The following is a 16805-nucleotide window of genomic DNA, read 5'->3' as shown; positions in this document are numbered from 1 at the left end:
ATCTGACATCCAAAAGTTTGAGGTCTAGTTCCTAAAGGTAAATTCAAATGCTGAGCAATTTTGGAAAATCAGGCAAAAGAGAAGTCCAAGGTGCGCTCAGATGAGAATGCCTTAAAAAAAAAATTATCTACCCTTTATATTCATTTAAAAAACAAAGTATTATAATTGAATGTCCAGACCACTGAGATTAGAGAATAAAAGGGGAGGAACTCACCTGGCATTTCTCAAACTAAAAAAACTGAGAAACCAACTCATGCCTTGAGTTGTAATACTGAGAGATGACACAGGCAAAATCTTGAATGATCCAAGAAGCATTAAAAGAAGATGGAAGGAATACACCAAATTACTGTACCAAAAAGAACTGGTCAATGCTGAAAAATTGCAGAAAGTATCATATGAACAAGCATCAATGGTAACAAATGAAGAGGTTCAAGCTGAGATGAAGACACTACAAAAGAATAAGGCTCTAGGAATAGATGGGATATCTATTGACATGTTTCGACTAACAAATGCAGTCCTGGACATGCTCACCAATCTATGCCAGGAAATTTGGAGGATAGCTGCCTGGCTGACTGACTGGAAGAGATGCATATTTGCTCATTCCCAAGATAGGTGATCCACCTAAATGTGGAAATTACTGAACAATATCATTCATATCACATGCAAGCAAAATACTGCTGAAGATCATCCAAAAATGGCCAGACTAGTACACAAAGAACTGCCAGAAATTCAAGCAGGATTTAGAAGAGACTGTGGCACCAGGGATATCATTTGACTATGCAAAGGCATTTGACTCTGTGGACCACAGGAAATTATATCTGACATTGAGAAGAATGGAAATCCCAGAACATTTTATTATGCTCACATGAAATCTATATCTAGACCAAGAGGCTGCTATGTGAACAGAATAAGGGAACATAACATGATTTAAAATTAAGAAATATGTGTGTCTAGTGGAATGGACTTGGGGGGAGGGACTGTACAACAATGAAAGAATTTTTTTTTTACTTTTCAAAGAGAAGAGTGAATGGGGGGGAAGGGGTGGGCAGGGAGAAAAGTGCTACAATGACTGTATTGAGAGCCAAAGTCTCTGTAAATTCTCATTAAAATTAATTTAAAACAAATATGTGTGTCATAGTTATATCTCTTTCCATGCCTATTTAATCAGTATGCTGATCAAATTATTCCAAAAACTAGACTCTATGAAGAATGTGGCATTAGTATTGGAGAAAGACTCATCAACAAATTCCAGTATGCAGATGACACAACCTTGCTTGGTGAAAGTGAGGAGGACTTGAAGCATTTGTTGAAGAAGATCAAATAATACACAGTCAATATGGATAGCATCTCATCATCAAGAAAACAAAAATTCTTACCAATGGTCCAAGAGGCAACATCATGCATGCATTGAGAAAAGACTGAAACAGTCAACTTCATCTTACTTGGATCCACAATAAACACTGTTGGTTCTAGCAGTCAGGAGATCAAGAGACGTATTACACTGAGAAAAGTCTGTAATCGGGGACTTCTCCAAATTCTTGAGGAGCAATAACATCAGTTTGAAGAGTAAAATGTGCCTGATTCAGGCCATGTTCTTTTCAATCACTTCCTATGTATATGAGAACTGTACAATGAATAAGGATGGCAGAAGAAGAACTGATGCCTTTGAGCTGTGGCGTAGAGGATGAATACTGAATAACCCATGGGCGGCCAAAAGAACAAGTAAATGCATTTTGGAAAGAAAGCTGCCAAAGTGTTCCTTGGAGGCAAAAATGATAAAGCTTCATCTCACATACTTTTGCATGTTGCTAGAAGAGGATAGTCCTTGGAGAGGGACATTATGCTTGGAAAGATGGAGGGAAAGCAAAAGGGAAGAAGACCCTCAACCAGATGGACTAATACTGTGACTGTTGCAAAGGGCTTGAGTGTGTCAGAAATTGTGAGGATGGCACAGGATAGGACAAGTTCAGATAGGCTATTTATAGGGTCTGAATGAGTCACACTCAACTCAACAGCACCTAACAAGAAAAGCATGCCCATAAAACTATATCTTTTCTATGTTAATTAAAATAGATTTAACTTTGCCATGTTCATGCTCTACATAGTAAAGTTAGAGTATGATTCCAAATATACACCCTCAGCCAACCTTCCATAGGAAAAAAGGCTTCATACAAACCAACTATAAGACAGTTAAGAACTAACATCCACCAGCAGCAGTCTTCCACTTGATTCCAATTCATGGTAGCTCCATGGGTTTCAGAGTAGAGCTGAATTCTAGCAGGTTGTCAATGGCTGTGAGCCATCCGGAAGACATGGATGTGGCAAATAGTTAAGAATTGTACTTCAGACTCAAAGTTAGTGGTTCAAATCCACCCAGAGGGGCCTCAAAAGAAAGAACTGGTGATTTGTTGATGAAAAAATAAGTCATTTGAAAACCAGTTCTACTCTGAAATACAAAAGATGACTAGAATCAGAAACAACTACTTTGCAGGTTTTTCTTTTTAATTGTGGTGGTTGTTTGGTTTTGGGTGGGGGTGTGTATGTGTGTGTGTGATCTTTCAGAAGGAGATTCCCAGGCACCTTTCTTGGTCCTTTACTTGAGGCCCCTCATGATGGATGTGAACTTTTGTTAGGAGCTAAGCTCTTCCACATATGCATCACCTAACAGTCCTCATTGCTATACACCAACCTACTCAATACAGAAAACAAAGCAGAGAACAAGTCAGCTTACCAAATATTGTTAATATCTTCAGACTACTGCTAAAGGTTTAGAAGCAAAAGGAAGTAAATAAAAACCATAAAGTGCAGTCTAGAAAGAGAGTAAAGCACTCATCTTCAGACTGTTTTAATGCTACTAATAGAAACTAGACAGAGATCTGACTATTGAATCTGCCTCAAAAAAGATAAGTGAATTAATGACAAATGCAGAAGGACAGTGCACAACGGTCAACTCCACCACAATGGCTACAATTATGACAAAAAAAAACCTCTTTGCAAAATTCCCTATAAAACAACAAAATAGCTGTACATAAATGATTACCAGCCTGGGAAGGAGCCTACAGGAAGAGGCGAGGGCCAGAAACCAGATCCTCTCTTAGAAAGGTAATCCAGTCAGGCAACAGCACTCAGTATTCACTAAGTTAGGCAACAGGTTTTGGGCAGCTTGAAAAAGGCTGCAGGACGACGGTCCAAGGCAGAGTGACGAAGGATGCCAGCTGCTATAAAGAGCATGCTACAGAAAATCGAGGAGGAAGAAATAGCTGGATAACCACACAGGAAGGTCATCAGTTTACCTTCTGGGAAATCTCTCAGGCTGTTTAACCAACAGGAATGAAACCACAGTAACAAAGGCTACAGGTAAGTTCGAAATGATTGAGAGAGAGACAGATTGTGAGCAGAGCATACATTTAGTTGCTGATTTCTGAAAGGCCACTCCTAAGTCTATCCAGCTAGATTGTGCAATCCATTCCTAAGTATGCATCTGAAGATAGAACTGGGAAATACAAAAGGGCTTGAATGGCTCGGCTATCAGCCCTGCTCTTGACCTGGAATCGGATACTGACGATGCACCAGTCACAGGTTTTAGAATACTGGTAGTACAGGCTCCCACGGCTCTAACCTGGAAATATTTAGGAAAATCATGAGAAACTTCATTAAAGCCCACAAAGTGAGGACATTTCAGCTGGCTAACTGGGAATGTATGTGCAAAATAAAAAGAACTGGAGCAGCAAACTTGGGTTTCTATTTTTAGCCAGGAAGATCTTGTTACCAGGAGATCCTCTTTCCAATCTCAACCTCTTGCAAGACAGGAAACTTGGAAAAGATGAGGAACGTGAGTCATAATAATTACCCCCGTTCCTTTTTTTTCTTTTATTTTTTAAACTTTATTAATTTTAATGAATGTTTACAGAGATTTTGGATTTCCATTCATTCATTGTTGCATTTTTCTCCCTGCCCATCCCTCCCCCCCTCTGTCCAGTTTGCTCTTCTCTTTGAAAAAAGAAAACTTCCTTCATTGGTATACAATCCCACCCATCCCCCATCCCCAGTACACTCCACTATGCAACCTTCATTCTGGACTCTTGCCATAACCATAATACCCAATCATATATCGGTTTTAAACAGTTCTCTCCCTCATCCGTTTCAATGCAGTATACATAATTTATCCAGTTTTTCTCAGTCTCACCCCAACCCTGATGTCAGTCCTGTTCACAACAGTGGCACTATGCAGTATTTGTCCTTTTGTAATTGAGATATTTCACTCAGCATAATGTCCTCCAGGGTCACCCATTTTGAATAATATTGCATGAGTTCCTTGTTTTTCAATGCAGTGTAGTATTCCATTGTGTGAGTATACCACAGCTTCTCTATACATTCGTTTGTTGATGGGTACTCGGACTGTTTCCAACTCTTTGCTACTCTGAACAAAGCCGCAATAAACATGGGTATGCATATATCTGCCTGGGTGGCAGTTATGGTTTCTTTAGCGTATATTCCCAGTAATGGAAATGCTGGGGCAAATGATATTTCTATTTGCAACTTTTTGAGAGAGCACCATACAACGTTCCACAGTGATTGCACCAATTTACATTTCCACCAACAGTGAATAAGGGTTCCAGTTTCTCCACAACCTCGCCAGCATTTGTTGTTTGCTGCTCTGTTAAATTTTGCTAGGGCTACCCAAATCCATGTCAAGATGCTCTGAAATTAAACCCGCCAATATTTTAATGCCATACTTTGTCCCACTTCTGTCATTCACTCATAGGCATCAGAAGATACATTATAAGATATAACATCTAAATAAAATTAAAACTCAGAGTTTTCCAAACTCCAGTCTTGGTTAGAACCCTATGAAAGGGAAATTAAAATTGCTTTTATACTCCCTGTCCCAAGAGTTAACATAATTTACTCAAATATGATCACAAAAATCTAGCCATCAAGTGCCATAGGCTCATAGCTCTAAAACCAAAAGCAAATTGCAAAATAACCATTAATCACAGCTATGAAACCAGTAATAAAAGGTTCTGAACAACACGAACAACAGTGTCCACTGCTACAGCAGAGTTCCTTCAGCAAGTCTCTGCTACATTGAACGCTGTGAGCTTCGAGGATTTCTCTCCATCTGAGGCCCTGCGATATACAATACATGGTCCCATCCTTTGGGCTTTAACCATCCTTTGGGCTTTACCTAAACATAAAATTCAGGTACTGTATCCATCTCTGTTCCTTTCTCTTCAACCCTATTTAGAGCCAAAGTTGGTTTCTTTCTTACATTTTATAATGAATGTTAAGATTTATTATGCTTATAATTATAATGTTAAAGTGTATCATTATAATTGTATTAGATACTTTGTAATCTTCCATCTTATATAATAATATACTACAATACAATGAACTGCTTAATTCGGCCCTCCTAGGCACAGTCTCTCAAGCTGACTAAGGAGGACTACACAAATGCAGCATTTGTCGTCCACCAAATGGACTGGACAACCCCCTAATAATGCAAGTAAGAGCCATGAGACCCATGCTGGGCCAAGAACATGCGAGCAAGGGCGTATGGGACTCTAGGCAGGGGACAAGTCAGTTCTGTCACTCAACTAAACATAAAGGAATCCAATCCCAGAAATGGAAGAGGGGACCTCACTACCACAAAGCTGGGAGGAGCTGGAAGAGAAGGGCCACCTTTGGCGCAAGGTCCCTGCTCTGAAAACCTTCTAGAACCAGAAGGCAGGGAAAGCTATTACTCCACGATGGCAAGAAACTGCAGTAGAGAACCAGCAAGCAAAGGGTCAGGCTTGCTAGCCCACCAAGTAAGGTAGTGACGGCAGGTGGGCCAGTGCACAGAGTGAGAGTCAAGAACCAAGTGTAGGCTTGCAAGTGGCCACTCCAGGAACTAAGCTTGCAAACCCAAGGAGCAAAAGAGCTGAGTGCTATATTCCCTAAAGAACTACAGTCGTGAACTCTTTCCTTAGCAATGCAGACAGCAACACACTACACCACCTCCGCTCCTTGCTTCCAAGCCAACTCTTTACTACACTACACTCATTGCTATTGAGTCAAAATCAACTCAGAACTGATGCTTCATTGAGTTTGTGAGGCTGGAAAATGCAGGGGAAGGGATTGCCTCTCTCCCAAGGAGATGTTAGTGGATTTGAGCCACCAGAGACATGAGGCTTTTGGATCAGCAGCAAGTCTCCCCATGGACCAGGCCACAAGAGCTCTTCTCTATTAACCCATCTTCAAAACAATCTCATTCCCATCAAGTTGAAACAAACTCATAGCTGTCCTTCAGCAAGTCTGCACAGGCTATAAATCAAACAGAAGACTGCCCATCTTTCTCCTGGAGAGCAGCTGGTGGATTCGAACTGCCTGACTTCGAGTTGGCAGCACCTCTCACTATTCACTATCCACTTATAGTCTCTTCCAGAATGAATCTTAATGTATGGTTATATTAATTTATATTTAACGTATGGTTTAATGTATGCAGAATAATGAGAAACATCATTTGGAGTCAAGGGCCACCCCTGTTCACATCTGGCTTGAACTTTCCAGTCTGAGAATGGATGTAAAAACATCTAAGAGAAAAGAAATGCTCGTATAACCTATCAAGTGAACAAAATAAAATGAACACACTGGTTCCCTCTACGTGAAACATTGTTAATAGTAAAAATTATCATCTGGGAGGGGTGGAGGGTCGGCAAAGGAGAAGAAGACCTTCAACCAGGTGGACTGAACGGTGACTGCTGCAATGGTCTCTTGTGTGTCAGAAGTGTGAGGATGGTGCAGGATAGAACAGGGGTCAGATCTTTAGTTTGTAGGGTCGCTATGAGTCATACTCATGGTGCCTAACAACAACAACATCTCTACTTCTGACATACAGAATCAGAACTCTGGTGGTGGAGTCCTGCAGTTAATTTTAATAAGACTTCCAGATGGTTCTGATGCATGTTCTTCAATTTTGAGAACTTCCAAATATCCCTTAAATGGCAAAAAAAACCTAAATAAATCTGTCTTTGAGAAAGTGTAACTGAGGTGCTCCTTAAAGGTAAGAAGGGTGAAACTTTGCCTCACATACTCTGGGCACGTTGTTAGGAGGGATCAGTCCTTGGGACAAGCTATCATACTGGGAAAGGGGGAGCGTCACAGGAAGACCCTCAACAAGACAGACTGGCCCGGGAACCAGAACTATAGGCTCGAGCATGTCAGAAATGAAGATGGCACAGGTTAATGCAAGGTCCAGGTCTGTTTTTCACAGGGTCATTATGAGTCATAATCGACTCTATGTCATCGAACAACAGTAGGAGCACATGATACGCCAACCCTGATTGCACCACACTTAAAGCACTCAGCTTTGAACCAAGAGGTCAGCCGTTCAAAGCCACCTGCTGTGAGAGAAAGAGGTAGTGTGCTCCGGTATAGACTGGAAACCACATGAAGCAGTTCTAGCCTGTCTCTGAGTTCACTATGTGTTGAGGGCAGTGGGTTTGGTCTTGTGGTTTGGCCTTTCACAATCAAGCCCTGATAAAAGACTAGCTTGTCTCTATCAGACAGATCCCTCACAGCTGGAAGCTCTGGGCACAGGTTTCCACCTTTCCCTCAGATATCCTAGCTGCCCACATTGCAGTTAAGACTGTATGTGGGGTCAGGGCGGCCCAACCTCCAGCTCAAGGAGGGGGAGGAGAAAGTACACGGAATGAATGCAGCCAGGCAAATGGACTAGATAGCGACTTGCCCAAAATAGTACAGGCTACCCGAGAGCAGAAAGAGAAACAGAAAACGATCCGCATCTCTTTTCTCCTTGGCTTTTTAACTAACATATTCATAGTTATTATCAACTATTAGGTAAGAATCAGAATTCATACAATCATTTTCATTCACCATCTTTTATCAAATTAATCACCATTGATCTATGCCCACCATTACCCTGTAACAATATATTTATCTTCTAAGCAAAATAAAAACACAAATCCATATTTGGAATTTAAGAACATGTATTTCAAAATATTTTCCGCAGTCCCCAGGTACCAACAAAATTCATTCCTAAATGAGTTCCTAAATGAATTTGCAGGTAAATCCAAACAAGTGTTGAGGATTATCTAATCCATAGGTAGCTATCTTGCTAATTCAAAGGTGGTGCCTTCCTGGTGGCTGGAGGGCATCAGCGGCTCTGTGAACAGAGATGGGCAATCTCTTCCCATTCCATGTAGAGCTTCAGAAACCAGCTCTAGCTGAAGGCAAAGAGTGAATTAGCAAATGAAAACACTCTATGCCTTTTCAATGCCTTTAAAGGTACACAAACAGCAAGTGAAGGCAACTGAGGTCAATCTATCCCAAGCCCAGATTGCCTCAAGTGTCTCAAAATCAGGACAATAATTTACAGACTTTAAAGGGCATTAGCACTCATCTATAAGTCAGAGATGTGACTCAAGATATATTGCACATTCATCTAACACATTGAAAAGCATGTTGTAACAATCGCACTTTGTAGTTCTCAAACATCACTCTTTTAATAATTATTAAGTAATATGCATGCTCCTTAGAATTTCATGTCCGATAACAATTAATACTTCTTAGCTAATGTTGCCATTAACTCCATTACGATTACAGAGACTCTGTATGTGCAGAAAAGAACTGGACACCATGGGTTTTCAAGGTTGTGACCTCACCGAAGTGGATCACTAGGCATGAACTCTGGTTGGATTCCAAGAGCCAACCTTTCAGCTAATCTGGCTCTAAACCATGTGAACCATAAGTCATCCCTTATCAACACCAAAGACTCCTGCTTTTCAATAGGGAAATGGAAACAATGGGAGATGGTCTCCTTTTACAAACATGAAAAGAATATAACTTGTTAGTCAAATTTGTGTCTTCTAGGTTGCAACACCCCCATGATACATCTTCAAGGATATGAACATGTACGGCCAAGCACAATCAATAAGAGTGCATCTAAATTCCAAAATCAATCTCCATAATAGTCTATGTGTTTCCTACTGCCAAAAGGGCCCGTTAGAGTAGTGAGAGAAGATCTTCACCCTGAAACCCACAGCGTCCCTTTTCAGCAGGAAGTAGCTAAGAGAATACGCCATCCCCTTTTCCTTATGAATCAGGGTGAAGTCTCTCTCAGGGAGGAGTGATAGGGAATGGCAAAGGACACACCGACAAAGGAGATTAATCAGAACTGACTTTGACAAGCACTGTGGCAATTGGACAATTAAAACAGACATTCGGATGGCGGGGAAGAAGAACAAACTGGGGAGGAGGGTGGAGAGAATGGTGCGGCAATGAAGGAGTGAAAGCCCAGAATCCCTGTGAATGTTCATTGAAACTAATAAAATTTAATAATAATTTAAAAAAAAAGAATATTTGTGACCTTCACTACACCTCTGGAACACAGGATCAAATATTCTTGCTTCCCTCATGAATTCTAGGTCCACAATACAAGTTATGCCCAAGGGATTTTAGAGAGCACTGAAATTTAGGCTCTTTTGTAAGATCAAATACTCAAGACGAAGTGAAATGTGGCAAATCTGACATTCTTCCTGAAATTCATCCATGTCCTTTTGAATAAATGGAATCCACCTATGTTTAAAAACACGTGACCAACAGAATATTGAACTTGGGAGTAGGGCAAACTGCTGGTAGTGTTTTAAAAAATTTACCTGAACTTCAACTGGCTTATATGCTCCCAACCTCTCCCTCTCTCTGCAACAGGGACAAACAGCTCTGTACCAGGCTGCTCTGAAGGCTGGGTGCTGCCAACAAACATACCAAGAGTGACTGTGGCAGACCAGCAAGGTGTGGAGCCAGACGCAAATATGATTTAATTCCCCACAAGAGACCCAAGATATTGGCACAGTACTCCCATGTCGACAGCCATATTCAGATCTAGCCTCTAAAAGATAAGTGAGTAGATCTGTAAATCATTTCCATTATTTTCTACTTAAAATTCAAAGTACTCTGTTGTCTAGCTGATTGCAACTCGTGGCTACTCTCTACCTGGATTCAGAGGCTGTAACTATTTTTCTTTATTATTAATTTTAATGAAAGTTTACAGAGACTTAGAGTTTCCAGTAATTCATTGTTGCACTTTTTCTCCCTGCCCACCCCCGCACCCCAATTCACTCTTCTTGAAAAGTAAAAGGAAAATTCTTTCATTGTTATGCAATCCCTCCCCCCAAGTCCACTCCACTGTGTAGCCTTCATTCTGGACTCCTGTCATGACAATAATACCCAACATATGGGAGCTGGGAGCATTCTGCTTCATCTTTCTTCCATGGGGAGGAAGGGCAAATGGTGGCTTCAAACTACAAGCATTTTGTGCCTACCACATCACTGTTGTGGTGTTGGTGTGCTGTGTACAGTAGAGTCAGAACTGACCCATAGCTGACCCTCTGGCGGGTTTTCAGAGACAGTAATCTCATGGGAGGAGACTGCCCAGTTTTCTCGCACAGGGCAGCTAGTGTCCTCGAACCATATGCCTTTGGGATTGCAGCGCAGCTTCTTGCCACCATGGCACCATAGCTCCCCTCTCATACTACTAGGACTTCTATTTCATCTATAGCTCAACTCATGTTGTCAAATTGGAATGACTCCTAGCTGACCCTCTAGTAAATTTTCAGGGACTATAAACTGCATGGGAGGAGATGAGGAGCACATGAATATCATGCCCACAATTCTCCAATTCAGGGAACTGAAAAGAACACAAATGTTGCCATTTTGCTCTGGCGGAAATATACTCATTTGACCTAAAAGTTCCAGACTCATATTTATGTCAGTGTATTTACTAGAAGTTCCCTGTTTCACAATAAAAAATGTCCCGTATTAAACCGTACATGTCAAGGACATCCTTACATATCCATCCATTTTTAAAAAGGTGACACGAAGGAGAGATAAACTGAAGACAACTTCTTTGCAAGTGTAGATGAGGCTCCCTTGTTCAATTACAGACAACAGTTGGCGGGCTCTCTTTCTAAGGACCCCAAAGTCATAATAAATTACTCTCCACTTCAAACGTAGAATTCAGGAGCAAAGCAAACTGCTGGCATTGTTTTAGGACTGTCCTTCCCCATTCAACACTATTTAAGCGAGAGACCCCAGGTGGGCCTCCCACAAGGGCTCAGTGAATATGACCTTTAGATGTGCTGCATTTGGCACATTAAAACCAATTGTCCTAGAGTCCATTCCAACTCCTGGCTACCCGGTATGTGTCACAGCAGAACTGAACACCACAGGGTCCTCAGCGGTTGCTCTGCACAATTCAACAACCAGAACTACATCCTTCCACGTTGTTTCTAGGTACATTTCAACCTTTAAAGTTCACAGCCAAGCGTATTAGCTCTTGGACTAACCAAAGACACGCTGGCCCATAAAAATCCTTCAACATTTGCAATACTTCCCAGTTGACACATCAACAGCATGGTAGGGGGTGGGGTTAAGGCTGCTCATCGTTCACAGAGCCAAATCCTGCATATAAGTCCCTGTTGAGCTTGATATAAGTCCCTGTTGAGCTTGAACAAGGTAAGTGTGAAATGGACAGACCGAGGCTTCAACACCACAGGTTTCAACTGCATATGTGAGCTCATTATACAGCTGTAGTTGGTTTTGCTGATCTCTAGTGTTTCTAATAATCATCTTCTGGTGAGCAGTTAGATCAGGTGAGTAGTTAGTCCACACAGGGACAGGGAGAAAGGGCTGTGACTGGTGTTAGGAGGCATTTTAATCAGATACTAGCAGCAACTGAGCTCACCAAAGAGCAATCAAGAAACCTCTCCAGATTACTGAGGAGCAATGATGTTAGTTGGAGGACTAAGGTGCGCCTGACTCAGGCCACGGTCTTTTCAATCTTTGCCATGCTGCTGAGAGCTGGACAATGAATACAGATGACAGAAGAATTGATGCCTTTGGAATGCAGTGCTGGAGAAGAGCACTGAACATCCCATGGACTGACAAAAGAACAAATAAACGTGACTTGGAGAAGGTGCAGCCACAGTGCTCCTTGGAGGCAGAGATGATAAAGCTTCATCTCACATATCTGGATGTACTGCTAGGAGAGGCTATTCATTGGAGAGGGGCATCATGCTTGGGAAAGCAGAGGGTCAGTGAAAGAGAGGACTCTCAACCAAGTGGATTGACACAGTGACTACAGCAATGGGCCACAGTGTGTCAGAGATTGTGAGGATGGCACAGAATAGGGCAGGGTTCAGATCTGTTATTCATAGGGTCACTATGAGTTGTACTCAAGTTGATGGCACCTAACAACAACAACACAGGTCAAAGCCCTCAAAGGTCAACTATACATTAAGATTCAGGTTTCTATCATCTCTCAGGAAATTCAAAGGTCTGGAAACCATAAGTTTAAATTCTGTTAGTGCAATTTTCAGTGGAAGCTGAATGAAAAGCACTTTTAAAAAGGCACCCAAGGCGAGCTCTGGTGGCCTAGCGACAAGAAGCTGCACTGCAATCAATCCCAGAGGTTCGAATCCACCAGATGCTCCGCTGGAGGAGGGAACAATCTCCTCTTGTACCAGTCAGATCCAATTTGATGGTACACACACACAAAAAAAATTTTTAAAAATAAATTTAGAAAAGGTACCCAACACCTGGTCCTCCTCCATCCTCAAGCAACCATCTACTGAGGATATTTGAGTTAAATATCTAATAAATGATTCTAATATTCAAATAAATGATCCTCTGGAAGGGTTTCTAAAGAGCTCCGGTGGTGCGGAAGTTAAAAAGGCAGCTGCTAATCAAAAGGTCAACAGTTTAAGCCCAGCAGCACCTCTATAGTGAAAGGACGAGGCAGTCTATTTCTGTAAGGATGTATAACTTTAGGACCCCGCAGGGACAGTTCTTCCTTATCCAACAGAGTCACAGGGAGTCAGAATTGACTTTAAGACGATGGGTTGTCTGGATTAGTCCAAGATTTCATAGGTCCAACAAATCCGAGTCAATAAATTTAGATCAAGGATTCAACTGGGAAATGGAGATAAGGAAGCAAAGCTCATCTTTCATTCCTTTATCAGAAAGCCACACGGCTTCCACTGCTCCCTCTGGAAAGAGAATACGAACTTAAATATGCTATGACTTTTAAAAGTGTCAGCCTCTGACCCCTAAAAGATGTAAAACTCAAAACTCATTATGACTGTGTCAGAATCAACCCCTATCTGGACCTCTCACCGGGTTTCTGTGTCTGTAAATTGCATGGGAAGAGATTCTGTGGCTGTGAATTGTCTGACTCCGGAGAAGCTGATGGTGGATTTGAACCACCAGAGAAGCACAACCTTTCGATTAACGATGCAACTCCCTACGGAATCAACCATCTGAGCTGCCTGACAAATCGGAGGACACTTTAAATTAGCACGATGCCCCAGTGAAGCAGGGTGACACTCAACAGTCATGGCTGAGAATTCAAGGGACAGCCTGCTAGAAAGAAACTCTGTACCACCATGAAACTGGCAAGTGTCTTCATGATTCACATCTAAAGACAATAATCTGAACATAAATCATCAAAAACAACGAAAGGTTATTTAATGTTGGGGGGAGGAAATGTATTCCTTCTTACTTACAGAACTAGAAAATCTTGATACTTTTTTATTTTATTTCTTCTGGTTCTCAACCTCTCGGTTATTCCCTTTATCTGTGGCTTCCATTGCTGCTTCTATCATCTGTGCTTTCATTTGTCTGTTCCAATATCTCCATATCAACACCTATCATCTGTCTCCTCATCTCTGGGGTAAAAACATGTTAATACTTTTTAAGATTTATAAATTTTCTCAAATAAGTCAAGACTGTGCTGTGTCCCAATTTCAATATGAGTAAGAGTTTAAAAACAGTTTGAACAAATGTGAAATAAAATTCATTTTCATGATCAGAATCAGTGATTGTATCATTTAAAGTTGCCTTCTTCCTACTTGAGAACTAAGTACTAAGATATGTCCCTATTTTACAAAGAGTAACAGGAAAAATCTTCAGGAAATGTTCTTGTATCCAATACCAGATCTTTCGTGAAGAATTGTAGAGTAATCAGTCTTTCAGTGAGAAATACTCGTCCTGAACTAAGGAAAAGTTAAAGCCTTATTTACAGCTGTTTTTCTCGTCTAATTACTGATGTTACTGTTTTCCAAGTACACCACAAGCACCCCACAGAGTGAAACCAGAGATCATATTTATTTATATTTACAACACTATTCTTCCAGAGAGCTTTGCAAACATTAAATAATTAATCATCTCAAAAACAGCACTTTTAGGGGCTTTAGATGTACTGAAATTCTCTTTACACATTAAAAAAAATAAAAGTCTGTTTTCCAAGAAACAAAACAATCACCGTGGCCAAGAGTTTTTTTCCGGGAGCTTAGAGAAAAACTGTGCTTGTTCCTAAGCCACTAACGTTGGTGGTTTGTGTTTGTTTGTTATTGTTTTTTTATAATAACAACTTGGTTCTGTAAACTCTGGGAAAATCGTCCCTCTACATAGAAATACCTTTTCTACTACTCTCATTTTGAAACGGCCCAAATATATACTGATTCAGTCTGTAGGTAAATGTCGAAAACACTTTTCTTTTTCATTTTAAAAAACGGTCTCCTTTCAGGGAGCTCTGGTGGCCCAGCGGCAAAAAGCTGCACCGCAATCCCAGAGGTGCGTGGTTCTAATCCACCAGATGCTCTGCTGGAGAAGGAGGGGTAATGTCCTCCTCCTGTTCCAGATCTGATTTGATGGTACACACACACAAAATAATAAAATTTTTTAAAAAAGTTAAAAAAATGGTCTCCTTTCAACTACATATATCATACTTTGCTGATAATGTGACCATGTCTAGAAACTTTCCCTAAACCATGCTTAGAAAGAGCCTCTACGAGAAGTGACACGCGAGTGCTGCGTTGACAGGACAGGTCAAAAGGATTAAAGCACAGATCTGACTCAAAGCAAGCGGGTCTCCAAGAACTCAAACCCTCTGAAACACACGAGCGTGCATACACACACACACACTAAACCCTCCTCAGAAACACACACACTCCTAAGGCCAAAAAGTTTCTTCAAAACACAGATCACACACACACAAACACGCCTACAAGAGCCCAACCCTCCTCGTGTTCTTTCTCCTCTCTTCTGTCTCTCTGTCTCTCTCTCTCTCACACACACACACACACTCCCCTCTCCAACCCAACCCTCTCCCATGTACACACAGACACACACCCCCGTCTTAGAAATCAACCTTCTCTACGGTGTACACACACACGCCCCTCTCCAAAAACCCAGCTTTCTTCCATGTACACACAGACACCCCTCAAAGGCCGAAGAGTCTCCTCAAATACACATATTGCACAGGGCGGAGAGTGATGAGGGGAACATCTCCGTTCACCCTCCAAAACAGTGTCATCTCTCCGGATGCGCACCTTGCGCGCGTGTCCTCTGCGGGCGCGCCCACTCCGCCAGAACCCTAGTACAGCTCGCCACCTCCCTTCTTTCTCCCTCATTCCTTTTCCTTCCGACCAGATCATTCCCTCGGCCGCCCAGCTCATGAAAGCTTTATTCCACCACCCCGGCCTCCAATTTCGAGGCACCAAGAGGACAGAGAGCGTTCGCCCCGCACCACGTGGAGGACGCGCGCCCAGAGACCTCCCTTGATCCGCTGAAAAAGTGGGGCCCAGCCCCTCTGGCCCGGTACCCCACCCCTATGCGCCGGCTCCTCCCCGAATCCTCCCCCGCAGCTCCGCGCCTCACACTTGCCTGGTTGGGGTCGGTGGCGCGGAAAACGTGGCAGGCCATCTGCGACTCAGGGTCGTCGGGCTGCGCTTTGATCAGGTAGGCGAAGTAGGTGAGGTCGTGGCTGTTGTGAATGAAGCGCGAGATGTGCTGCGCCTTGTGCTCGAAGATGAACACGGACGGGTGGGGCTGCGTGGCCGCGAGGCCGGGACCCCCCGCGCCCGGAGCGGGGACGCAGCGCAGGAAGGGCGCGCTCAGCACCAGAAGCACCTCTCGCGCAGGCGGCGCCCCATAGCCGCCCGCCTCGGACTTCTGGCTGCGCCGGCGGATCTCGGCCATGAGCCAGGGCAACATGGGCAGCGTGGTCCGGTGGTCCAGGCACGACCCCCCCACGTACCACAGCCGAAACCGCTTCTCGCCGACCTTCCCGGGGGCGGACTGCGGAGGGTGGCCCGCCTCGGGCTCTAGGGGGTGCGCGAAAGGCTCATCCTGGATGCAGCTGGGGGTTTCCATAACTCGCGCCTAAGGAGAACGCCGAGGCAGCTGGCCAGGCGCGCCGCGCCCCCAGCTCCCGCGCAGAAGGCGCCGAAACTGTGCCAACTCCCACCCCGAGCTCTCACGCCCACCTCCGTGCTGCGTGACCCTAAAGTCCTGCGCCCCGGGCACCGGGAGGCACGGTCCCGGCCGCAGGTCGGAGGCTTGGGCGGCTGGCGCGCAGGCGAGTGCCCTGCAGCCAGGCTCTGGAGAGGGCGGGCTAGATCGGCATCCTCCCTCCCCTCGCTCGGTCTCGGCTTCGGACTTCCCCCTTTCTCCACCGCGGGGCTGGCCGCTCGCTGGGCACACGCTGCCCCGGGCCGCGCGCCCTCGCTGCCTCCAGCTCTGCGGATCCGCTGCGGCCACGCTCTGGCCCCGGGCCGGGGAGGCTGGGCGCCCGGGCTGGGGGCGGGCGGGGGCGACGTGGGGCGGAGCCGACTTGCACGGGCCGGACCGCCTGTCACCTGGAAGGTCGAGGCTGCTGAGCTGCGGGGCGGTCACCCCTCGCGAAGGGCTGAGGAGAAAGTGTCCGAGTGGAAAAGAACCAAAACAAAACGTGGCCCGCGCGC

At 43.8% G+C, this 16805-nt stretch overlaps 1 protein-coding gene across 4 annotated transcripts in view; it reads right to left on the bottom strand.

Moving 5' to 3' along the window:
* TBC1D4 (TBC1 domain family, member 4) overlaps positions 1-16560 on the bottom strand; it is a 262787-nt gene extending 246227 nt beyond the window's left edge. For 3 of the 4 annotated variants that reach the window (XM_006882703.1, XM_006882704.1, XM_006882706.1), the window contains exon 1: positions 15727-16560. In XM_006882703.1, the coding sequence (XP_006882765.1) occupies positions 15727-16215 (489 nt within the window). In that variant the 5' untranslated portion in view covers positions 16216-16560. The remainder of the gene's footprint in view (positions 1-15726) is intronic. The other variant, XM_006882705.1, reaches the window with a different exon arrangement.
* Positions 16561-16805: the final 245 nt, after the last annotated feature.

This window comes from Elephantulus edwardii, unplaced genomic scaffold, assembly GCF_000299155.1.
Source record: "Elephantulus edwardii isolate Elephantulus edwardi_28Jun2011 unplaced genomic scaffold, EleEdw1.0 scaffold00023, whole genome shotgun sequence".
In the NCBI taxonomy this organism is placed as follows: Eukaryota; Metazoa; Chordata; class Mammalia; order Macroscelidea; family Macroscelididae; genus Elephantulus; species Elephantulus edwardii.
The sequence above is the reverse complement of the archived record's forward strand: the minus strand, read 5'-3'. Positions and strand labels throughout refer to the sequence as shown.